Genomic DNA, 24974 nt, shown 5'->3' on the forward strand with positions numbered 1-24974 from the left:
GGGAAAAAGCATAAATTTCAACACAACAGCAATGCAAAAACACCCAGATTTGACTTTCCTAGATAGAGGGGAAAAAGCTAAATTTCAACACAACAGAAAAGCAAAAACACCCAGGTTCGACTTTCCTAGATAGAGGGGAAAAGCCCAATATGGTTAACTACGACAACACACTTAATACCAGGTATGGATAACATACAGCTGAAGCGATGTGCAGCCGACTGCAAGCTTAGCTAATACGAGTAATAAGAGAGGGGGAACAGTTAAACAGGGAGCAGTAATCCCCCCCCCCCCCTGCACGCACCTTTCTTACCTTGTCAGTCTCTGCTGGTTGACGGGTGTGCTGCATGCTCCCACAGCGAAAGACAGGCAAACACAGTCTGGAGCTGCTAATGTAGGAGATGTCCTTAGCCTCAGGGCCCTTCAGCCGAGGGGGCTGCCCAAGAGTGGAGACTTAAAAAGGCATCCAGGCCAATCACAGGTAGGGGCGGGCTGGGAGGCGGGGAGGTGAAAGCAGGAATGGCTCGGGCTGGGAACAAGGACACGCTGCACCAGGCAGGGATAACAACATTTTAAGAATCCAATTAAAATGGGCACATGCAGGACAAGAAGCCTGCTAACAAAAGAAACCATTTAGCATTTTAGGGGTTTACTAAAGATGACCAGGATGCTCGGACGTGGAGGTCATGGCAATTCTAGAGTTAAAGTGCTTGGAAAGAAAAAACCTGGTCTCCTTACGGGATGTCATGGAAGTTAAGCAAATATTGGTATGTTGATAGATATGAGAGGTCTTGGTGGAATAAAATTGGTTTTCAACCTGCAGTAGGTTACAGAGCTTGCCTACAGTTCTTTTGCAGGCAAGGCATAGCACAACAACATTTGCAACCTTCCGACTGGACCTTGGGACCCTGACCCTTCCACTCGCTCTAATTCCCATCCAATGTGAAGGGTCTTCCAATGGTAAATTGTATAATAACTGTAATTGTTATAACAGTGTGACCTCAAGACGGGACCTTAGAAAGTCCTGCTTGAACCTGCTGTCTTCCAAGACGCTACGGATGGCAGAATCTATAGGAATCAAACTACCAGCTATTAGGCTAAAACAAGGATAGTTCTCACTAATCCTCTTCTCTGTGGGACCAGCTGCGTGACCCGCCTTTGCTCCTGAAGCCCATTAGGCGTCTTACTTGACCAGGTAACTACACTGACCCCGACAACAAATAGGTGATAGCAAAAGTACATAAAGGCAACAGGTGAAGCCTGAGTCCTTAAACTTGAATCTATAACTGTGAGGTACTCGCACAGCAAGAGTTTTCTCGCTCTAACCTATTACTGGAGTCCCCCTGCACCCTAACCGAGGAGCAGCACAACCAGGCAGGAATGGTCTTCAATAGTAAAGACAGCACCCATACCAGCTAATATTGTGAAACATGGCTAATATAGGGAAAGTCTGAAGCAGCAGAATACCGGGGGAAAACCCTGTGAGAGCATCCAAATTGAGAAAACAATGGCAACACGAGTCAAAACAGGCCAAAACCCTGATACTGCAGAAACCAAACCTTCTCCATGGTATCAAGATTCAGTTGTTTTGAAGGTCGTCTGTGGGGGTCCCCAAAAAGCTCTGAACGCAGATGTTCTCCAACCATACTTGGCTTCACAGCAGCATGGGAGGTGTAAGGGGGAGGGGTCTGTAAGAAACCTCATCACAAGGACAATGTGTGCCTCATTAAAACCTCAATATCATGACAACTAGCTGTTCAGCCATTTACCTAACACCTAGTTGTCTAGTATCACACACTAACCTTGCTTTGTGATTGAGGATATAGTGGTCATGACCTAGAAGATGGCCCTAATCCTAGAGGTAAGAAGATATTGAATGCTTCTATTTAGAAACGTTGAACTTTGTTTAACTGACTTTCACTGTATATAAAGTATGGATCTTAGAGCAAAATGAAGCATTTAAACAATATATTTCTATGTAAGTTCCATTAACACAAATAGATAGCTGTGTTACACTGCACCTTGCCCACCTCACTCTTCCACTAAGAGCTTAGCGTTGCTCGCTTTACCACTAATACCAATAGACGAGCTGAGAAAGGTAAAAAACACTGTGCTGCCTACACTGAGAGCCTCTTCAGATCATCATATATGGGGTCAGTTAAATACTGCTGACATGGAAAAAGCCACTTTCTGGACACTAGAACAATAAGGGAGAGTCTGGAACTTTAAGTCAGATCCTAGTACTTCAGGATGGGACACAATTTGCAGTAATCCATGTACTTATATACCAAACAAACAAGTTACTTACCAAACTGGTAACGTTCTTTCGATGGGATGTTCCTCCAAAGTATTCCACATCTATGACATGTAATGTCCACAGCTGTGCACTTCCGAAACATTTCAGCAGAGGGCTTCAATGGCGTCGAGCCAATGTCCCTCGAGGGCCTCCGTCGAGGGTCGACGTCACCGGATGTTATATATAGGACGCACGGCGCCCGTTGCCTCAGTTTTCTTTTTTCCCCAGAACGTGTGGCACCAGTCTCCTGCCAGTATAACTGCCTACAGCCTTGCGGAAACAGAAGCTGCAATCACAGAGGACATTTTCCAGAGGGGCAGGTTGGGAGGGCGATGTGGAATATGTCGGAGGAACATCCCATCGAAAAGAACGTTACCAGTTTGGTAAGTAACTTGTTCTTTGAAGGGATTGTGTCCTCTGACGTATTCCACATCTATGACAGACTCCCAAAGCAGTACCAGACTATGGAGGAGGGAAAGAATTTAGAAAGTGAATTTAGATTACCCAATCAAATGGCCGAATAGAGAACCGCCTTACCAAGGGCCAAATCCTGCCCATGGATGGAATCCAGGGAATAGTGTTTAACAAAAGTATGGACAGAAGCCCATGTGGCTGCTTAACAAATATTCTGAATAGGAAAACCCCTTTGTAGAGCAGTGGAGGCAGCCACGCCCCTAGTGGAGTGAGTCCGTAAGCCTAAACAGTGGCACTCAGTGATAGTTAGGACAATCTAGCTGGACAAGGGCTGTTTGGAAACAGCCTGACCCAAGCAGTGTCCAGCATAACCGACATAGAGCTGATCATCCACTCTGACACGGGACATCCGTGAAAGATAAAAGCTCAAAGCTCTCAGAGAATCCAACCTATGGAACCTCTCCTCTTCCTTATCAGGATGCGGAGGAGGATAAAATGCCAGAGGAATCACCTTCTGGCTCAAATGAAATTCAGACACAACCTTCGGAAGAAAAGAAGGTCGCACCCACAGGACAACCTGTCCTTATGAAAAACAGTAAAGGGTGGCTTGGCAGAAAGTGCCTGCAATTCCCTCACTCTGCATGCGGAAGTAACCGCAACTAAAAACACATTTTTGAAAGACAAGAGTCTCAACGGACAGGAATGTAAGGGCTCAAACGGAGCTCCCATCAGAAACTTTCAAACCAAATTCAAATCCCAACCCGGCACCTGGAAAGGGGACGGTGGAAACACAGACAGTTCTTTCAGAAACTTTGAAATCAAAGGAATCTTAAAGTAAAAACACTCTTCAGACGAGCGCTTAAATATGGACAGCGCCGCCAGGTAACCCTTAATGGTACCCACTTGAAGGCTCTTGTGGGCTATAGAAAGCAGAAAAGGCAACACCATAGGAATGGAACATTGGAAAGGATCTACATTCTGACCCCTGCACCAGTTGCAGAACCTCCGCCAATGATACAGGAATTTTGTTGCTGGCCGCCTGGCCGAAAGCAACACCTCCAACACGTCATCCAGGAGGTCCCAATCCTTGTATCTCAACCTTTCAGATAACAAGCATGGAGGTTGAGAGACTTGACCTCTGGATGGATAACCTGACCCCCCTCCCGTTAGAGCAGATCATCTCTGTAGGGAAGATGGCGTGGAGGGCAGATGGACATGTCGAGAAGGTCCGGGTACCACGCTCTACTGGCCCAATCCGGAGCAATGAGGATCATTCGGGAACCAAAACTCTGTAACCTCCACAACACCTGAGGAATGACAGGGACTGGAGGAAATGCGTACAGCAGTGGGAAAGACCACTCCACTACGAACGAGCCCCCTAAGGCTCCTCTTGGGGGAAATTTCCGCGAGCAGAATCTCTCGCACTTCCGGTTGACACTGGTGTCAAAGAGATCTACCAGAGGGGTTCCCCAAAGGGCAAAGATCTCCAAAACGACTTCATGAGCCAACTCCCACTCGTGAGAGACCGTGCTCTGCCTGCTCAGAGCGTCCGCTGCCTCGTTTTCGTCTCCAGCCAGATGAACTGCTGAGATCGAAATTTCCTGTTGGATGGCCCAGAACCAGAGCTGTTGAGGTAATGCATGGCCACTGTGTTGTGCGTCATAATCAGGACAGTCTTCCCCCGCACAGATGGCAGAAAAGCCTTCAGGGCCAGCCTGATGGCTCTCAGCTCTAACAGATTGATGTGGAATCTGGACTCCGACGGAGACCAACTGACGCTGGCTGTCAACTCGTTGGCATCAGCGCCCCATCCTGTGAGGGAGGCATCCGTCACGATCGTCACCTCAGGCCATGGTTGCCAAAACGGTGCCCCCTTCATCAGATTTCCTTCGTCAGCCCACCATAGAAGATCCTGGGCGACCGGGAGCGGAATCTGAACGGGATCCGACATCTTGCCGGAGAACTGCGACCACTGCATCTTGAGAGCCCACTGCAGGGATCTCATCCGCAGTCTGGCCTCTGGCACCAGAAGAATGCAGGACGCCATGAGGCCAAGCAACCTTAAGAATTTGAAAGCCGGGAGACTCTGGGCACATTGAAACTTGTCCACCATCTGCAGAATGTGATGAGCCCTCACCTGGGGAGGCGAACACTGCCCCAGGGACATCTCGAGCACTGCTCCGATGTATTGGGAGCCGCTGGGAAGGTGTCAAATGCGATTTCTTTAAATTTAGGGAGAAGCCCAGCTTGTGAAGGGAATGGTAGGTGACAGAGAGATGATCCAGGGCTTGTTCGGGAGAACGCGTCCTGATCAGCCAATCGTCCAGGTAGGGGTAGACGTGAATCCCCCCTCTCTTGAGGTACACTGCCACAACCACCATCAGCTTGGTGAAGACCCTCGGGCAGAGGTCAAACCGAATGGCAGGACCCGAAACTGAAAGTGCGAGTCGCCAAACGCGAACCTCAGGTACTTTCTGTGCTTGGGATGAATCGGCACATGAAAGTAAGCATCCTTGAGGTCCAGAGACACCAACCAATCCTGAAGTTGAAGGGCCCGTAGGACTTGAGAAATAGTGAACTTGTCCTTCCTGAGAAGCTTGTTCAACCAACACAAGTCCATGATGGGTCTCAATCCCCGGTCTTTCTTTGGGATTTCTTTGGGATCAAAAAATAAGGGGAATACCATCCCTTGTTCCTCTCCGCTACAGGCACCAGTTCTATGGCGCCTTTCTCCAGCAGGGATAGGATTTCCTCCAGACTCTTAAAAGAGAGCTTCCCCGGTGGATTGTCGTGAGACCGCTGAAGGAAGGGAAGGCAGTAGCCGTAGGCTATGATATCCAGAAACCACGCTTCTGAAGTAATGGCACGCCATTCTCCAAGATGCTGCGCAAGTCTGCCTCCAACCGGCGAACCATGGGACATGGACTCATGACTGAGCTCGAGTGGCTGCTGCAGTGCCTGAAGGCAAAGAGGCAACTGCCCGAGCGGCTTTGGCACCCCGAGTTCCCGGTCCACCACGGGTACCCTTACGCTGGCCCCTTTGACTGGCAGCTCCTCTTGATCTACCAAAAGAGGAGTAGAAACTAAAGGACCTCCCCTCCACTGCTGTCCCCTAGGACGAAAAGGCAGAGGTTGACGTACTGCAGCCCTCAAAGACTTTGCTGCATCTTTGTAGGTCTGCAACCTCTCAAGGCTCTCGTCAGCCTTGCTGCCAAATAAATGAACACCATCAAAGGGCATGTTCAGGAGACAGGCTTGAACATCAGGAGCAAACCCCAACTTCCGCAACCACGCAAACCTGCGTAGGGCGGTGCCTGCAGCCATGGACCGGCTGACACAGTCTGCCATGTCCAAACCCAAATGAAGGGATTCACACATAGCATCCTTGCGGTCACGCACGAGGGCTAGGAAGCCATCCCTTTCCTCCCCCTCGGGAATATGCTCAGCGGCTAAGGAAGCACAGTTCCACAGAGTGTGTGTAAATCTTGCCAAGGCACATGTGGAGTTGACAGCTTTCAGTGCCATGCTCTCTGAAGAAAAGACCTTCCGAGCCCATCCGTCGAAGCGCTTGTCGTCCCTCTTTGGAGGGATGATAGGGTACATCTGCTGCCTCAAGGTGGCCGTAGCCGCATGAACCACCAAACTCTCAGGAGTGGGGTGAGTAGACAAATAGCTGGGGTCGCTAACAGATGGGCGGTACTTTTTTGACAAATTCTTATTGACCGCCGGAATCGATTCCGGGGCCTGCCAAGTCGATGACACCCTTTTTTGCAACGTAAGATGAAAGGGCAATACCGGGTCAGAGGGGGGACCTTGGTCCAAGATGTCACTAAGGTCATCCTGAATAAAATCCTCAGGAGGACTGGACCACTCCAGGTATTCGGAGACCCTAGACATGAGCTGCCTGTAGGAAGAGTCTGCCTGAGCCCCCGGCTCAGGCCTACCAAACTCAACTTCCGGAGAAGTGTCCAGGCCACTGGCATCATGGAGGGTCTGCCTCAATTGTCATCCAACAATCCCGGAGCCTCATCCTGAGAAGCAGGGTCTTCAATCTCCGACCTTTCCTCCTCTTCAAAAATGTCAGCCAAAGGTCTGGAAAACCCAGCCAAAGTGACAGCCAAAGTGACAGAAGAGGGCCTGGGGCCCAATACCGGCCTCTCAGACTTAGAGGAAGCCTTCCTAGGCATAACCACCTCCTCAGGAACGCGTCGGTCTTATTCGGGTCACACCTGAATATGAGACTTCATTTATGAACTGTTGAATGATCAAATCCATACATCTAGAGTTTGTTTGCACTGTAACAATTATACAGCTTTACAATTGTGTTACTCCTTACAAGCAGTTTTTTGTAAACGCTTGTTGCTCTCACCTTTGTTATATTGAATACCTATAAGTGTCCTTTCCATCTGCAAATAGGGAATACTGATTGTACTACTGTTTGCTTACTAATGTACGACTTGTTGGACTCAGAAGATTAAAATCCATAAGTCAGCTCTAGTGTTTTCGTTCTGATTGTTCTATCGGTTTGACCTCTATGACTGTATATTTTATCCTGAATAATACTGCCAAATGCTCTAAATGACCCTTTCTGTTGCAAATAAGAGAAGTTCACACGTTGTTAACACATCGTAAAATTTACGCCTCTTTTGGCACCAAATGTTTAATGAATTTTAATAGAAATAGAGGGATATCTTTTTCCCTATTTGAGTGCATCTGGGCTTGCTGTGTAGCAATACACAGCTTTGGATTCTTTTGCTTTCTTCTGTCCCAAGTGGCCTTGTGACGACAGCCCGATTGCACCATAAGACTGATTGTAATACTGAACACTACCCTTTGTTGATACATTTCTTATTTATAAATCCTACTAATTTCAGAATTTTTACTTAACCTGTCTGTGCACCCCTATACTCCTCTTTCAAGCAGTAGCGGAGCAGCCAGGCTTATCTCAAGAGTATATGAGCAGTAGCAGAGATTACGCAAAGGGACCACAATTACTGTGACTCAAGCAAACACTGACTCAAGGTTTCAGGTAAAAAATATAAGTACATTTATTTTTAAACCATTTGTTATAAACACAACACTTCTATTAATTCAAAGCCACAAGTAAACTACACTACAACCAACCAATTCACTTGGTACAGTATAATTCATGGTAAGTACCCTACGTTTTAATAGACCGGTGTTGTGAAACAAAAGACGTTACCGGTAATACATTTGCAATCACTTTTTGACAGTAATGACAGTTCAGTCTTACTAAAGATACACGTATCTGCGGCAAGAAATGTTACTGGGGCAAAAATACACTTAGCACTTGAGTTAACCAGAGAGAGTTGGGGGCAAAAATCATAGGCAATACTTTTGTCAGGGCAGACAGAATCAGAGAACACTAGTTGACAGAAATTCAAGAGTCAATAGGCCGCAGCCAGTGTCAAGTAGAACCGGGTTCCTGTTGTCGAGGATCACACAGTCGGACAGTTCAAGATCCAACGTTGCCAGGAGTACTTAGATATTATCATCAGAGGAAGCAAAAGTTATAAGGAGGAGGGAAGATAAGGGCAAGCCTTGGAGGAGGAGAAAAGCGATTCACCCTAGCTCCTCGAAGCAGAACACAGTACCTTATTCTAGGAAGAAGCTGGTGCCACGGCAGTTGTTCCTGGTACTTTCCTGCAGACCCATGGTTCCTGGAGCTTCGGCAAGAAGGAGGACGTCTTGAGGGGTCTGCACTACGCAGGGATGAAGCCAGCAGCAGCAGCGACGGTGAATAACAGGTGCGCTCCTTAAAAACAGGAGAGGCTCTTCAGATGGCTATCCGGACCACTACAGCAGTGTGCAGCGATTTCGAACAAGAAGAGGATCCTCTGGCTGTGGAAGAGGAGCTGGTTGACCCCACCAAGATCAAGGGAAGAAGACTCTGGACTGGATCTTCTCTGGTCGTCGAAGGGTAGTTAGCTCAGGACTGCAGCAGGGCTTCACCGGGACGGGATAGTTGCAGCAGCCGTCTTCTTCTCCGCTTCTCTTCGGTTCCTTGTAGTTCCAGTGGCGACTCTGACTTCCAGCCCAAGAGTCCTGCCTTTTATGCGAAAATCCCCCATTCACACAGCCTGGCTGTCAATCACGCAGCAGGGGGGTTGTCCAGCCCGGACAACCACCTCAGCCAATCATGGCAAAGTGCGACTTGGGTTTCCTAGGATACCCTGTGCAGGGGGTGACTACACCCCCTCCCTCACATTCAGCCCACCCAGACACCCAGGCGCCTAGAGGAGGGCTTCTTGGCAGAAGCCTGCCAAAAGACGGTGAACAAAGAAGGCAAACCTGGTTTGCCGCGCAAAGTAAAACACAAGAAGTACTTTGACAAAAAGAAATGGCGAATAAACCCGACCGGAGCCAAAAGAAAAAGTACTTGGTCAAGCGGGTTTATGTTCGAGGTTAATATGATAGCCTAAAACAATACCACGTTTATATAGTATAAACGCGGTAGAAAAGTTAGGGCAGATACCACTGCCACCAGCCAAGTCTAATTGTTAAAAGAGCAAAACAAGGCTCTAGGAGGTACAGATAAAAAGGGCTAAGAAGTAACCCTTTCCAATACTCCATGTAAGATGGGGTGTACTGGATCTGTGGTTAAATGACTATGTAAAGTTAATGGCAACTTTACCCTTTTCTGGGGGGACAGTAGTCAGCCCCAGAAATGGAGTCGGTGGGAAGTCTAAAAGACAACCCTGTGTCACTGCACTGAAGGTGCTGTGTAACGCACAAAAGAAGGGGGCTACTGAAGTGGTGTACTCCAGAGCCCACAATCACAAACACAGATGAAATACACATGGCAAAACATGGGTAAGAGTGGGGGAAAAGCTCACACTCTTACCAAGTGAAAAAAATAACTCCAGAAATCCAGCAAAGTTGCTGAGGGACTCACTAGGTAAGGGAAATTAGCCATTGAATGAGAATTCTCCCTAAGATCGACGCAAGACGCCCTCTGCAGAAAGTGCACAGCTGTGGACATTACATGTCATAGATGTGGAATACGTCGGAGGACACAATCCCTTTGAAATTGATTTTAGTGTGTTTTTAGAGCATTGCATGTACACTGATCCGCTTCTGAGCAGTAGGGAAACGGAGAACAGGAGAGGGAAAAAAGAGATGGTTGGAGACTGACCAGATGGGAGCAGGGAAAGATACCAGAATGGGAAGTTGAGAAAGTAGAGAATCATTCGAAGCAAGCCCAACGGCTTCAATAATGTCGGGTTCACTATAAAATGGAAGTTGAGTGCAAAAGTAGAACTTGACCCAGATCTTTCGGTGGAGTTGAATGGTTTCCTGTGAAACTGGTGGGGGCATACTAAACAAGAGCACAGAGAAAGCATGCATTGCACTCAACAAGGGTGCCATCCTTATAAAGCGCATGAAAAGGTTCCCTTCAATAAAATCGAGCTTGCAGATATTTGTAAAAAATAAAAAAAGCCTAAAAGTTTCTAATAATCAGGGTATTTCGAGATGGAAGATCTATGAGTGTAGGGGGTAAGAAGCTTCTTTGAGCAGCATGCAGAGCAAGGATGATGCAGTTCTGCATGCTGGCAAATGCCAATATCCCTATCCTTCAATGCAGGAACAGTTGTCAAAGAATGGGGCCTTGTGCTCGGTATGGGTGGAAAAGACAATTTCCCAAACAGTGTGCAGACTGCTTATAACACAATATTAAGAGGCAAATGAGGACAGCGCTAACTAGTAACGGAGTGGCCACCCTCTTGTAAATAGGCTGGCCATCATCTGGCAGTCAAATAAACGTAATAGGGGAGCAAACTTCATGATTGAATTTACCTTCTTCCCCAAACACATACCTTCCCAGAGAAAATGGGATGTCAATGTGGTGTTGGCAGCAAACCATGAATTATTATTTAGGGTGGGATTATGGTGTATTGGTCTAGATATTATGGGTGATACATTGTGGTGCGCAATGTGACAACATTTGTAGTGCACTACATGCCATAGAGGCTACATCAGGAAGATTATACTGTGCGTTTCAGTGAGTGTCACCATGTTTGTTTGTTTGTATGTTTATTATTTATAAGGCGCACCACACCCCAGGGTATCCGTGTGCATTTACAAGACAGCTTAAAATATGAATGGATACATACATACATCATAGTAAAGGGGCAGGTGGATACATACATGCATCTTAGTGAGGGGTAAAGGGTAGGTACAACGTGGTGAACAGGCAAACAATGAATACAGCATAGTGTGTGAGCCTGCATAGGCTCGAGATAATATACTGGTTGATCAGGCAGACAATAAGTACAATCAGGCAGACAATAAGTACAATATAGAATATAAACATACATAGGCTCAAGATAAAATGCAGTTGGTAAGTGCAAAGGATTAAAGCAGTTAGGTACTATACTTAGGTACTCTAAGTATTCTAGTGGTTGGTGTCCTTTGCAAGGAGCCATTGTTTAGTGTTAGACCTGAAGTTGTGGAGAGTTTGGGCAGTTCGAAGGTTAAGTGGGAGAGCGTTCCAGGCTAAGGCCGCTCGCACAGGGAAGCTAGTGCCTCCGGCTCTTTTCAGGTTGAAGCGTGGGGGAACAATGCAGCAGGAGTTGGCAGATCTAGGTTTTCATAATGTTTTTGTCTTTCATGTACTGCGGTGCAGCATTGTGAGACACTTGTGCGAGAGAGAGACTAGTTTAAAGTAGATTCTGTCCTGGATAGAGAGCCATTTGTGTTGCCTTCTAGTTTCAGGGATATGATCTCTCCTTGGAATGCTCAGAGCTGTTCTCAAGGCGTTGTTTTGTAGGGTTTGAAGTTTGTTTAATACTTGCTTATTTGCTCCTGCATACAGTGCAGTGGTCAAGCTTGGATAAGATTAGAGCTCTTGCTAGTGTGATGCAGCTATCTGGGGAAAGGTATGCTTTGCAGGCATGGATGAGCTTGCAAGTATAGTCAGTAGCTGATGCCGTCGCGTTCACTTGTTTCTTAAGGTTCAGTGTAGTGTCTAGGTAAAAGCCTAAGGCTTTAGTTTCCTTGGCTGTTTTGATAGTGTTACCATCTATAATAAAGGATAGGTATTTTGAGTCAAGTTTGTTAATGTTGGCTGGGGAGCCTAGGATAAGAATTTCGGTCTTCTCATCATTTAGACAAAGACTGTGGGTTGCCATCCATGCCTGAATGACAAGGTACATTTTATTTAGTAAGGCAGTGTCCTGGTCGTAGTTGCCAGAAATCGGAATGAGTATCTGGGTGTCATCAGCGTAGTTTGTATAGATGACACAGATGCGATCCAATATGTCAAATGTGCTGTTCGTAAGGCATTGGAGTGTTGTGTTGTGTTGCTGGTAGTGTGTGCACCTTTACAATTGCTACAGTGTGGTGATGGCATGGTGTGGTGGTCTTGCAAGTATCAAAATGTGCTACTGGTTGTGTGTTCCTGTATGTAATAGATGTGGTGCTAGTATAATGCTTTATTTCACGTGAGTGAGGTATCGTTTACATATGTTGCATGTTCCTGTATAGTGTTCCTCCACTGTGCATTCTTCTGAGTGCTACACTTGTGAGGTTGAAAAATACTCACTTTTCAATAGGGAGCACGTGAGGACCTGAGATGGAGTAGCGATAAATAAAAGTAAGGAACTTTTGGAAGACATCGAAGAAAGGCCAGTGAGACAGGACGCAAATGCTCTTCTTGGTCTGAACGGATTTGCTGGTGATAGGCCTTCGATCCACGACACTGAGCAACCCGAGACGGAGGCTCTGCTTCTCTGTCAGTTGGTCCCGGGGGAAAGACTCATGAAACTGAATTGCTGCCCCATACACCTGCCAGAAGCAGAAAGGAAAAATGTGACTAACTGGGAACTCAGAGGCAGCATAAATACCAGGAAAAACGTAGAAAGGGCATTACTGATCAAAGTCCAGAGAAAGACATGCAACACAAACCATGTAAGGAAACCATGATACAGCATACAAACTAGATAACCCCCTGAAACAGAAGGGATTATCCCAAGATGGCACCAATTCCAGGAAAACTCAGAGCACCCAGACAGGGAAAAACTCTCCAATTGGACTCATTAGAGAAAATCCCTGAGACAGTAGCGTTCATAGTAAAACCAGGAGACACCATACAAGACAAAGCCATGACACACCCCATACCAAGTCAACATTTTGGAGAGAGACCAGGTTAAACCTTTGGAGCAAGACCACAATGAGTAAAGCCATTGGATAGCAACCATAACTTTGGAAGCCGGACTTACCACCCATACTAATCACAACCTTCAGACAGCACCCATATCAGAACAAAACCTGAGACAACACCCATACTAGAGACCCCAGAGCACTGATACCTGATAAAATAGCAGCGGCATCATCCATTACAAGTGAAACCTTGAGAAAACCCCTACACTGTGCAAAATCCCAAGAAAGTACCCATGCAAGGCAAAGCCCCAAGACAAGAGGTCAAAGTGTATGAAAAGAAGTAGTGGAACTATGTTCCCTACTCACCTGCCCCCGCTCCTCACAAACCCCATCGCAATGCCCCTCCCATGAAACAATATAAACCCTGAACAAATGCGCCTGCTGTTTAAAGGAACGGTCAGTGAAGTCCACTGAAAGTGCAAGTTTCAACTTCTTCCTACACTTTTATTTTAAAACGAAACCATTACGGAACATTTTCTTTTTAAAATAAAAGTATAGGAACAGTAAGACATACTTTAAAAAAGTAGAGGAGAACCACTCCTGCCCACTTCAACCAGTGCCCAAGACCCTTGCAGAGAGTGCCCAGTATCTTACTTTTTACTTGTTTTTAAACAACATGCCCCCAGAATAATATAAGAGGGTTTCTCAGAATTAGGCCTCATTGGCGACAAAGCTATGACCCGCTCTAGAGTGCTCGCTTCCGGATGAAGACATTTTTGTAGCAATATATGGAAAACATTCCTACCTTATCCCCAGAGGCTCCCGTGAGTACAAAGGTGGAGAAGACAGGCAGCTGGTACTTGGTATTCAGGGGCCAGCTTTCGATGGTGGCACCCATGGGCAGGCAGAAGACAGACACAGTGTCAGGCAGAGGGAAATTGTCACTGTCTTGCTCAGGGTAGCGAAAGATCAGACCTTCAAGTGCAAGCGAGGAAAACAATTACATGAAGGAACCAAGTGTCAGGGATATCAAGGAGAGACATTACAAGTTTAGACATGCAGTTTAATACAAGTGGCTCTCTCAATGAAAAGGTTCTCTATAAAACCAATAAAGGAACAGAGAAAGGAATGATTTATTCAGACACTATCGGTACAAAGAAAGTAGTAAAGGCTTGGGGACCTTTAATGAAACACAAAAGAGGTGATGGCTGAAAGGTTTGGCAATAATCCTAACCTCTGCCATTGCTATGGGCAACCCTCCAGACCATCGTTCTTCAGCCTGCCAAGCCATTACAGAAGGGGAAAGACCACATGCAAATCAGGCTTGGTCCCACCCCAAAAGGGGTAGTCCAACCCGGACTGCTGGGTCACATCCCTACTGCACGAGACCACAAGCATCCCCAAACACTTTTCAGCCTCACTGGGCGTCGTCAGTTAGGAGTAGCTTAGGTCTCTAGGCCCAGCAGACTCAGGACCCACGTCTGGGCATACCCGTCCCACTCAGGGTGACTTACGCAACACAAAAGAGATTATGGCTGGAAGGTTTGGGATTAATCATATGCAAATCAGGCTTGGTCCGTAGAGACTAAAGCTGGTCCTTACTGATGAGGCCCAACAAGGCTGAAACATGTTCCGGTATGCTTGTGGTCTCGTGCAGAAGGGATGTGGACAAGCAGCTCGGGCTGAACTGCTCCTTTTGCGGTGGGACCACGACTGATTTTCATACGGTATTTCCCCTTTTGTAATGGCTTGGCAGGCGAAGAACGATTGTCTAGAGGGTTGCCAAGAGCAATGTCAGAGGTTAGGATTAATTCCAGACCTTCCAGCCATCACCTGTTTAGTTTTGCGACCTTTAATGAGAGTCAGTACAAACAATATAAAAAAGGTTCCAATGTAAGGAAACCTTCAACATCAGTCTGCATAAGCTACCAGAGATGTACAAGGAATGAATCACAATCGGATTAGTAACAAAGCTAACCAAATACGGTTCTGTAAATGTATTCATATTCAAACCCTCCTTAGTCAAATCACAACGATTTAAATGGACTCATGTTGCCCAAACACTACCCAGTGAAAAATAATGCAGATTCGAATAATAATAATGTTAAACCTAATCCCAAACTATGTCATGTAAATGTAATTGTTTATACACAAGTGAAGTGCTTCAAAGCGCTTCATGGTGGGAAGGGAACAAGGAAATACAGTCATTCCTAGGCCTTGATGCTTCCAAAAGATCTAACAAAAATAACTAGCATACTAGGCCAGAGGCATTTCTTCTACTGCAAGTGCATGAAAGGAAGGAATGAGAGATTGGGGAGGGGGGGTGGCAGGAAAAGAGAATACAATAGACTACCGTGCTATGCCTAACGAATTGCCAGATAGTTCAACTGCATGACAAAGAGTGGAGAGAGAAGAGGGCGCGTGGGTTTGGAGGGAAAAGGACATAGAGAACAATAAGCTACCGTACTAGGCCTGGCGACATTTCAAACTGATTGGTGGTTCGTCATCACTAATGCACCTATGCACAAGTATTTCAGGCACAACTAAGCTGGAGGGGAGACAGGGGGAAGACAGGCCAGACAACCCTGCTAGGCCTAGTACATTCAAGGTTGTACAAGTGTGCAGGCAGGAAATGAGGGGGAGGGGGAACAAGTGTGCGCAGTCCAGTGGGGGCCTGGGTTAAGTGCAGTGTGGTTGCCCCTCTCATGGAACGTATTCAGAATGCAGTAGTGCCAAGCAAAGTGCAGAGGCCCAGAGGCAAGTGCAATACTGTCAGGGGAGCCTGGGACCTGTGAGGCCCTGAGGGTGCACCAGGCGGCCAGTCAGCGATCTGAACAAGTTGGGGAAGAGAAAGGAGGAGGGAAGCAGGAGAGAAGTGAAAGGAGGTTAGCAGGGGAGAGGGAAAGAGGAAGAGAAGAGTATGGTCTTGAGGAGTTTCCAAGCCTTAAGGAGGTCCGGCGCAAGATGGAGAGAGGCATGGAGGTTCTTCCAGAGGGAGGCACTTGCAGAGGATGAGGATCTACCAAATCTCTGTTTGGAAAAATGGCTCACCCACAGAGAGTTGGAGGAGGCCGAGCAGAGGGCTCTAGAAAGAGAGTATTTAGGAACAGAGCGTTGTAGATAGTATGGGCTCTGACCCCAGAAAGCCTTGTGGACTATGGAAAGGGACTTGAATTTGATCCTTGCAGCCACGGGGAACTAGTGGAGGGATTTCAGCGCTGTAGAGATACCGGACAGATGCCAAAAAGTTGCGCTGATTTTTGATAACACGACAAACAATTTATTGTGCTACCAAAAAAAAGCATGATTGTGGTCAGCTCGATTACAAATGATGCTCCAACATCTTCCGATTTGGTAGAGTAGAAAACCTGCCATGTAGAGAGATAGGTTTGTCCTCCTCTCATCTAGTAATATCTTTGGCTCCTCACTTGGCACCCTCTTGTCTCTCCAGATCAAGCATCTTCAGTTTCAGAAACGATATTGAGACTGCCCTCAAGCTCAACACATCGCATTCATTCATTGTTTATTTAGGCATAGCCCTAAAGCAGACAACCACAGCCAATTAAAAATAGCATAAAAACCAAGAGATACTACGTTCATCAAAAATGGCAAATGTGCAAAGAATAATATTGGATTCTTATCAGGAATAACGTGCTATGTACCTGAGGTACTATATTAGATCCTTTAATATCAACTGAAAGTACTGCATGTAGTACAGAATTTTTATATATTAATTAAATCAAATTTGATACATATGGCAACACGAAGAATATTAAAAACATTTAAAAAAAATAAGGACTGTTAAAATAAATTAAAACAACATACAGATTACACATTATTCATTTACTAGTAGAAAATTCAGTGTCTCCAGACAGGCTGCCCAATTTTACTAAAGCATTCTCAACAATCGAAACATTGCACATTTTGAAAAATAATTAGTGCAGTTCTCACAGTCCTAATACCATCTGTTAATAACATAGGTTTTAGCCAGCGACTCATCATAGGTCTACAAAGGAGGCAAAGTAAAAGAAAATGAATTATTAATGTATCATGTTTTACACTACTTGCATTTCGTGGGGCAGTTTGCAACCTACTTTGAAGTGAATGCCCTAACCGTTAGGATTTCCATGTGAGATTTTAACAAAAGGGTACGATCCTTTGATTCCCATCTGTGGAGGTAGATTAAAATCCTGCAAAACATTTGATACGCATAATAATTCTGCCCACCATATTATTACAACATAATTAATTATGGACCCAGTTGGCATAAGCCTCTTCCAAAAGTGGTTTAGCGTGTAGTCCGAAGTGACACAGATTGGTCCTGTGATGAATCTGGACTATTTGTCCATTCTCCCCAGAGGGTAGGCACCCTCTTTGAGGCGAGGGAGGTGAGCCCACCAACTAAGACCCTCCAAAGGGTCTGGGCAAGTGGGACCTCACTGGGATGGACTCCCCTGTTGGGGACAAAGACTGCCATTCTGATAAGGAGCCCCTGATCCAGAACACCTTATCCGCTTACATGGGGATTGGGAAGACAACTCTCTGGCGAAAGTACGGCAAAGTACAGTTGTGCTGAAGTCAGCCTGCAGGAAGGTCCTAGTGCAGGAAAGAGATGCTCGGTTGGCAGATTGTAAGAGGACTACACCCTGCGCAGCAGTAGACCGCAACAGCGAGTCTTGATACTGAGAGAAGCGGATTCTCCTACAGATACATCTGTGAACTTATTGGCGGTGAGTCCTGTGCCCGAGGAAGCCAACGCTCGTAAAGAACTGTTTGCTTTACCATCAAGGCCAAACGAGATGCAACCGTTCAATACTGTGAGTGTAATTATCCGCAGCCCTCAACAGTGGTCTGTGAAGTTATGTTTGCTCTATATGATCCCACTGGCACTGGCTTTAAAGGGTGCAGAATGTTCCCATGCTTCCTGAGGTGTCGGGCAGTGTTGGGACAGACCCTGGTCCAGATGCCACACCTAGGATTAATGTAAAGGAGGGGCCACGGAAGAACCTGAAAGGGTCTGCTGAATTACACCTGAAACAAGGAGGTAATAAGATCACAGAAAATGTTAATAGAACGACCTCAAGGGAAAATTATGACTGGCTGGGGAAGTTACGGATGCAGAGGTGTTGGAGGGAGCGGTGGGGGGGGTGAACAACGAAGTGGTGAGACCACTCCTGGTACAGCTATTAACCTTACCCTTGTCTCCACCTATTTCGCCTTTGGTTTGCTTACAATTAGTGCTCCAGACCATCACACATGTTGTACATCTTGGGGAGGCGTTGGAACAAAGACCAATTTTGGATATTAAGCGCATTACGCGCATTATAGAGAAGGTGGATACTGTTCAAGTGGTCCCTATTGTGCAAGAGAGCCTTCCCCTGAAAGGTTGCAACGGAATTGATCTGAGAGGGTAAAGCAGTCTCCTGGGGTTCTTGACCGAACTTTCCATCAAGTAGGTGGTGAGCAGGGAGACCAGCGGGTGTTACATTTTGAACATAGCCCCTCCAGAACCCCCTCTAGTTCACTGACCTCATCTATGTCGGACTCTATGACCCCGGGAGTGCAGTGAAAATTAAGAAACCTGTCGAGAGACAGGAGCCCGCACCCACTAAGAGTGGAGGTGTTTAACATAATGTCAATGTTGACAATTATGCTAGCTCCCTTTCTTAAGCTTTATAAAGTCATTAATGATAATGTGAAGGACCAGGCTACATTGATGGCAATGTTACATTCCAAGATGATTTATATAGGTGTTATAACGGCTATGAGAATTGGGAATGCCCCAATGGCTGGCCCTCCTTTTGTCCCAAATTCTAATATATGCCAACAAAACTTAAATATAATTACAACTGGGAAAGATGGGAATTTGTGTAATGAAGTGGCACAGGACGTATAGATTTTATCCTCTTCGCACATAATGCGAAGACTAGCACAAGATGTTACGGGAGGTTATATAGAGGAAGCTCTATCTGTATTTCAGTAAGTCACAGGGGCACAAGAAGTGAAAGGAGATGCCAGGAAGGAAGGTTACTTAGAGCAACCCCCAAGTGATTATTCTATATTTCGGTAAACAAAAAAAGAACGTGGGGAAAAGGCTCTGGCTAAGAAAACAGAAAACATTAAAAAGTCTCAAAAGCCGAAATCAAATGACTCCAGGAAATTCCTGCAGAATTTGACTATGCTTTCAAAGTCTATGGACCCGATAGAGAGGACCAAGAAATCCAGCAAAAGTTTGGAAAATTCAATGTTCTGTGGCATCAGGATCAGGGAATTCAGAAGAAAGAGGATCCAGAGAAGTAAGGGAGGATTCAGCATTAATGAGCTTGTCCGTATATACCATGGAGGATAACAATGAATAACTCGATCGATCACAGGATAGTGAAAGGATTAAAAGAGCCTGACAAGGGAACTCATTCTGATTGTACTTATTTGGAGAATGGGGAGATACAAAATCTAGGGAATATGGGAAAGTCATCACCAAAATGTTTGACTTCCACTGGGGGAAGAGGATGTCCAGGTTAAGCCCTTTTATGTGAAACCGGGAAATAGCCTATTAAGGCATAGAAGTGATTTGGATAAGTGAATGTGGTTGGAGGGCTTGATATCTGTAGAGGACCATTTCATTTTAAACCGTAAGAATGTTATAAATTTGCTCCACCATATTCCAAGTTAAGAGCAATTTGCTCGAGGGATATAAGCTTGGTTGAGTTTTTAAATGAAAAACAGTTGTTGGAAGCTGCTCCATGTCTGTTAATGCTTAGGGGTCACGATAGACCATCCCTTGTATTTGGGGTCCTCCTGGCGATTGTTGCCACACCTCGTTCACACTGTTCTTTTCAAGATGGCGCCGTCCATTCCACCGGCGAACTTACTTTCTCCATTTAGTTGTTTGTGTCGACCATCTTGGCTCCGGATTACTTCTGGTTTGCAGTGGCTCAAATGGTGAAAGCCGAGGCAGAGCCTTTGCGTCTCAGCGCTAGGTAGTTGTGCCTTGCTCAGCGCTTCCCCCTTGTTTTTCCTGGCATCCTATCTCTTTGCACTCCTTACCACCGTTTTCCTTGCCTCATGCTTCACTCTTACAGTGAGATTGAATCTAACAGGGTGTGTGTCAGGAGTGATATCGTCATCTAAGGGGTGTATTTAATTTGTTTATTTCAGATTTAGGAGACACTTCGAGTCAGGCTAGATCCTTCCCACCACATATCGATGGAAGACCAATAAGCTGGATGCTGTACGGCGATGATCTGGTCCTTTTAGACCAGACTTCTATCGGCCAACAGTACTAGCTTAACATGCTTGACATATATGTTCGAAATGTTAAAGGTGTTGATCTTGAAATCATGCAATGTGAAGCAGAAAGGGGCTTTTAAATGGTGTTTAAGAGAAAGTCGAAAACTTCCTATATCTGGGTAAGTGTGTAAATTAGAGTCTGGGGGTCGCCCAGAGAGAAAGGGCCCCGAGGATGAAAGCAAAAAATATGATGGCCCAGGGTTCTGCGATACTTAAGCGCTATGGTTGCTTCTCCTTGCTTCGAGTGCTGCAGTTTTACAAACCTAAGGTTGTTTTGATACTGAATTATCAGGCGGAAGCTTATTTTTCATTATCTTACAGTAAATGGCCAGTTTTAGGAGGACTCTTTTGGGAGAAGGTTCTTGCCTTACATAGGCGCATGCCAATACAGGTTGTTAGACAAGAACTAGGTCTATTGTCATTAGATTCCAAGATGTGTTGGAAGACATTGGCTTTATACCGCAAGTGTATAATGGAGAACACTGCGCCCAGGTTTCAAGTTCTAAAGGCAGCACTGGAAAGCAGTACGGAATTGATATTGGTTGAATGGAGGGCAGCTTGCAGGGTTCTGCTAAACACTTTAGATGTGACAGAGGATGACCTGGTAACTAATCCCAAAAATGTAAAGGTGAAATTATGGAGGTCGGACTGGATTCAAAATCAGAAGGAAGTGAAAGTCTATACGCTCTTTTATCATTGTAAACATGAAGTGAAAGCGTGTGATCGCCAAATATTTATGTACATTTCCAAATAATTATTATACAAGTCATTTTGTTCATTTGCGCATGAATCCATATTTAACAAAGGAAGTCCTGGCCTCTTGTCCAGGGACTAAGGAAAAAGACCTGATGTGTAAGTATCATAGCGAGAGCAATGAGAATGAAACAAACCATATTTTGCTATTATACACAGGATTACTCACTCAGAGAACCTCACATTTGGGGAGGTTTTTAATAGATGTTAGGAGTCTTTCCCCAGATGAATGGTGGTGTTTTAATAAGTGGTGAGAAAACCTTGCTCGTTTTAGCAACTTAAATTTTTGTATATTGTGTTTAGAGCATTGGATATTTGTATTAACTTTTTACATGTTCTGAGGATATTAGCTATGGTGCTTGTGAAGATATGTTTATGGCTGTGAAATAGATAATTAAAGATTATTTCTGGTTTAACTGTGGTTTTTATTAACCGAATAGTGGCATTTCTTCAACCTCTTTGGCTTCAGGTAATGCTGGATCTCCCCAGAACGCCGCAGTCAAAGAAAAGGAGACACCCCTTTTGTTTGTGATGGCGTACATAAAACCATGAGGAACTTTGAATAAAGGAGAGAGAAGCCTATGCAGAGGCGAGCCTCTGACGGGAGGATGTCCTGTAGGGGTGGAGCCATGCTAGACCAGAGAGCCGGCAGTAGCTTGAAAGGGAAGCGGATCGCTAGCAATGCGGTGGAAGGCTGGAGTCCTGACCGACCCAGAAGCCAAGGTCGGGAGAGAGACAAAGGCGGTAAAGAGACTGTCTCTCCTGGTGGCGTGACCACACAGAAGCAGTGCTGGGCCTGGTGCCTGTTAACAGAGGCAGAGATCAGACCGCAACTTAGAAGTCAGATCCCTGTTCTCTAAGTAAGAAGTACGACAACTGCTGAGCCGGGCAGAAAAAGGGAAGCCTGCGCTCCCAAAGAGGTAATGCCATTCAGAGGGGCGAGCCATAGTATCAGAAGCTGAGAAAGCTGTAAGGGTTACGGGAGCCCGGAAAATCTGAACGGGCAGACAACCTGCCAACGCTCTGATAAAGTAAGATTATCAGAGAGCCAGAGGGCTTTGGGGAGCCCTGGAAACTACAAGGCATTGACAGTAAAGGCTGGCAGAGCCATAAGGGTTACGTGAGCCCGGAAAACCCAAACAGGCAAACAAGTTGGCGAGCCACTGATAAAGTAAGACTATCAGAGGGCCAGAAGACTTTGGGAAGTATTGAAGATGTAAGATACAGTAAACAGAACTGGGATGAGAGAGAGAACCTGGATGGACCCAGTGTTTAAAAGCAAGACAAGGACACGGTCAAGCATCATGTGAGAAATGGTGGAATTGTGTTCACAAAGCCCTGTCCTTCCTGAGAAAAGGGAACCATATGAAATATTTCTAAAGACTTAAACTTGGCATACAGAACCTGCAGTTAGGCGTTAGACTGTACTGCAAGAAATTGAGGAACTTTGTGTCAAACTTTACAACCTTCTCTGTGGAAAGAGATCCACATATTGGGTCAGGCAAAAGCTAGGACAGCGCTATTGCTCTGGCATCCTCCTTTTTGTTGTTTTCTTTTAAGTGGTAGGTCCAGTTAGATATAAGGATTCGGACAGAGGACTATTTCTTTTGGATGTTGACGAGCACTCTTAGCTTTATGTTTGTTGGGTAGGGAACTTGCCTCATAGCGATAGGGCTTGTTAGGTGTTGTTTTGTTATGCTATGTTACTTTGCATTTATATAGCGCCGTATGTATGATTGGTATGATCTCAAGGCGCTGGTAGGTTGAACGCCCTGTGGAACCGTAGTTGAAGTCAGTAGAGCTCGAGAGAGAGAGAGAGAGAGAGAGAGAGAAAGAGAGAGAGAGAGAGAGAGAGAGAGAGAGAGAGACAGAGATAGAGAGACAGAGAGACAGAGAGACATAAGGTGCGTGGGTGCACCGGATATGTGTGCAGCTGATGAGGTACTTGCATGATAGCTGCTTCTTAGCTGTAAGTGTAGTGGTTGGGAGGTCAGGAATATGTATCATTCTGGTGGGTTGATACCCAGACTGATTTCTGGCTGCGTTAGGCCTGAGGAGACGCATAGGCTAGCGGGTGTGCTGAGCCAGCTGTGTTTAATTAGGATGATGAGGTGTATGTGGCGGGTGTTAGTATGAGAACAGCTATACCGAATGTGTCATAGTATCGCTGTGTTCTAGTTGAGTGGTGGTGTATAGGAGAGTGTAAGCGTGGTGATGTGATATGGTGGTTTTCAGTAAGGTGCTTGGGATCGAGCGCACATCTGAACCATTTATTCTGTCTGTTTTATTCACTCTGTCCATTCAATAAGCTTCGTCTGTTCATACATTTCAACTGGTTCATCATTTAGTTTGCTAGTCTTTTCATTCATTCCATCATTTGATTGTTCATCTGCATAATCTGCTCATCCGTTCCATCCACTCTATACGTTCCATCTACTCTAGTTGTGATGAATCCAATGGCCAGGGGACGGCAGCCGCTACCTGATTCTGACCCTGAGGGAGGCTATATGAGGGAGGATCACATGGGTGGAGATAGCCACTGAGGAGATGTCATGGCTTCATTGATGAGGTGCGGTATCCCCCACTTCCCAATGAGGAAGACCCCCTTTACCCAGTACCCTTATGACATATTGCCATGCTTGTTTTCCTTCACATAAAACTGATCTTCCATGTGGAATCTTTGGAAAACACCCTCCAAGTATTATGCATCAGAAACCATCATTGGACTTCAATTTCACACCGACCTAAGTACTGAGACGAGGAAGATGAAGGAATTGATATAGATCAAAAAGCGTAATGATTGTTGGAGTATTAGCTGGAGGCACGGGCCAGTTTGCGGAAGCTGAAGGCACAAGCCGGTGGGGCGGAGCGAGGGAGCTCGCTGGCAGAGAAGGAACGAAACATGGTGCAAGCAAGGTGTGCCATGCAGACATCAGGAACCACAAGAGGGTCCATGGGCGTCCGGTATCCAGGAGAAGCAGCGTTGTCCTCATCAGGAGCTGAAGAGAAGCCTGCATGCAAGAGTGGAGCCGCGAGAGAGGCTGGAGGGACATCAGAGCCACCCAGAGTGGGAAGCAAGCACAAAGGTAGGCCACATAAGCGTGAGCAAGCCCGAAAATGCTACAGAGTGCAGGTGAGTCTGCCAGAGAGGAGTGGGGACCCTGGGGCGTTTCGGCGACCGTTCCAAAGACATTTCAAATATTGTGAAGTTATGGAAAGTGAAATGACATGAAAATTGTAAATCGGAGGTGCAGAAGAATTTGAACATCGTGAAAATACAGAAAGTAAAGAAATAAGAAGATTGTTTCGTGAATTGAAAGAGCAGTGTGTCAATCCAAACCCCAATAGGAAATGAATGCGAGTGTGGGGGAAAGTTTAAAACAACGATGAAATAAGTAGGTATACCAAGCCAACAAGAAAGATATATCATACTTGAATGTAAAGAGGAACCATAAAACAAAAGAGTCCAGGCAAGCATACACCAGGCATTTGTGAATAACACCATACTTGTCAACATGACCCATTCCAATCTGTAGGTGCTTACCAGTCCTGGTAGTTTTTCTTTGCATTCCGGGACTTGTAGTCTGAGTTTTATAATGGGAAAAGGGGAACTACAAGTCTCAGAATACAAAGAAAATAAAACAGGACTGAATAAGCACCTACAGATTGGAACGTGTCCTGCTGGCAAGTATGTAATAAGAGAAGTCCTGGCAGGAGAGTAAACCAGGAAGTTAGTTGAAAGTGCATAAGGAGTGCTGGCAGGGGAGTATACCAGAAAAATTGCAAACCCATAAGGAGTGCCGGGGGGGCGGGGCTTGATAGCCATGTAAGAAGACGTGGGTTTGCCGTGTCTCCTGTGAATCTTACATTGATCCGAATAAACGAACCACTAAATACGACCGTAGAAGACTGCAACTGCATGAATGCGCTGGTGAAATAGACAGGCACAGGCGGGAACATTTGGAACCTGTGCGGTATGCTGATTCGCGAAGATACGCCCGAGGAAACATTCCAACGAAAATGGATAGTGAGGTCCCAAGATGGCCATGCCTGAGAACAAAGGGATTGGCTGCAGAGTAAACAGCTGACTGGAGCCCAAGCC

General features: G+C 45.8%; 1 protein-coding gene across 5 annotated transcripts in view; it reads right to left on the bottom strand.

The window, feature by feature from the left end:
• DENND4B (DENN domain containing 4B) overlaps positions 1–24974 on the bottom strand; it is a 2051633-nt gene that overhangs the window by 1473624 nt on the left and 553035 nt on the right. For all 5 annotated transcript variants that reach the window (XM_069651381.1, XM_069651348.1, XM_069651357.1 and 2 more), the window contains 2 exons: positions 13635–13804; positions 12273–12514 (listed from right to left, as the gene is read on the bottom strand). In XM_069651381.1, the coding sequence (XP_069507482.1) occupies positions 12273–12514; positions 13635–13804 (412 nt within the window). The remainder of the gene's footprint in view (positions 1–12272; positions 12515–13634; positions 13805–24974) is intronic.

This window comes from Ambystoma mexicanum, chromosome 1p, assembly GCF_040938575.1.
Source record: "Ambystoma mexicanum isolate Mex_15411 chromosome 1p, UKY_AmexF1_1, whole genome shotgun sequence".
NCBI classification, from domain to species: Eukaryota; Metazoa; Chordata; class Amphibia; order Caudata; family Ambystomatidae; genus Ambystoma; species Ambystoma mexicanum.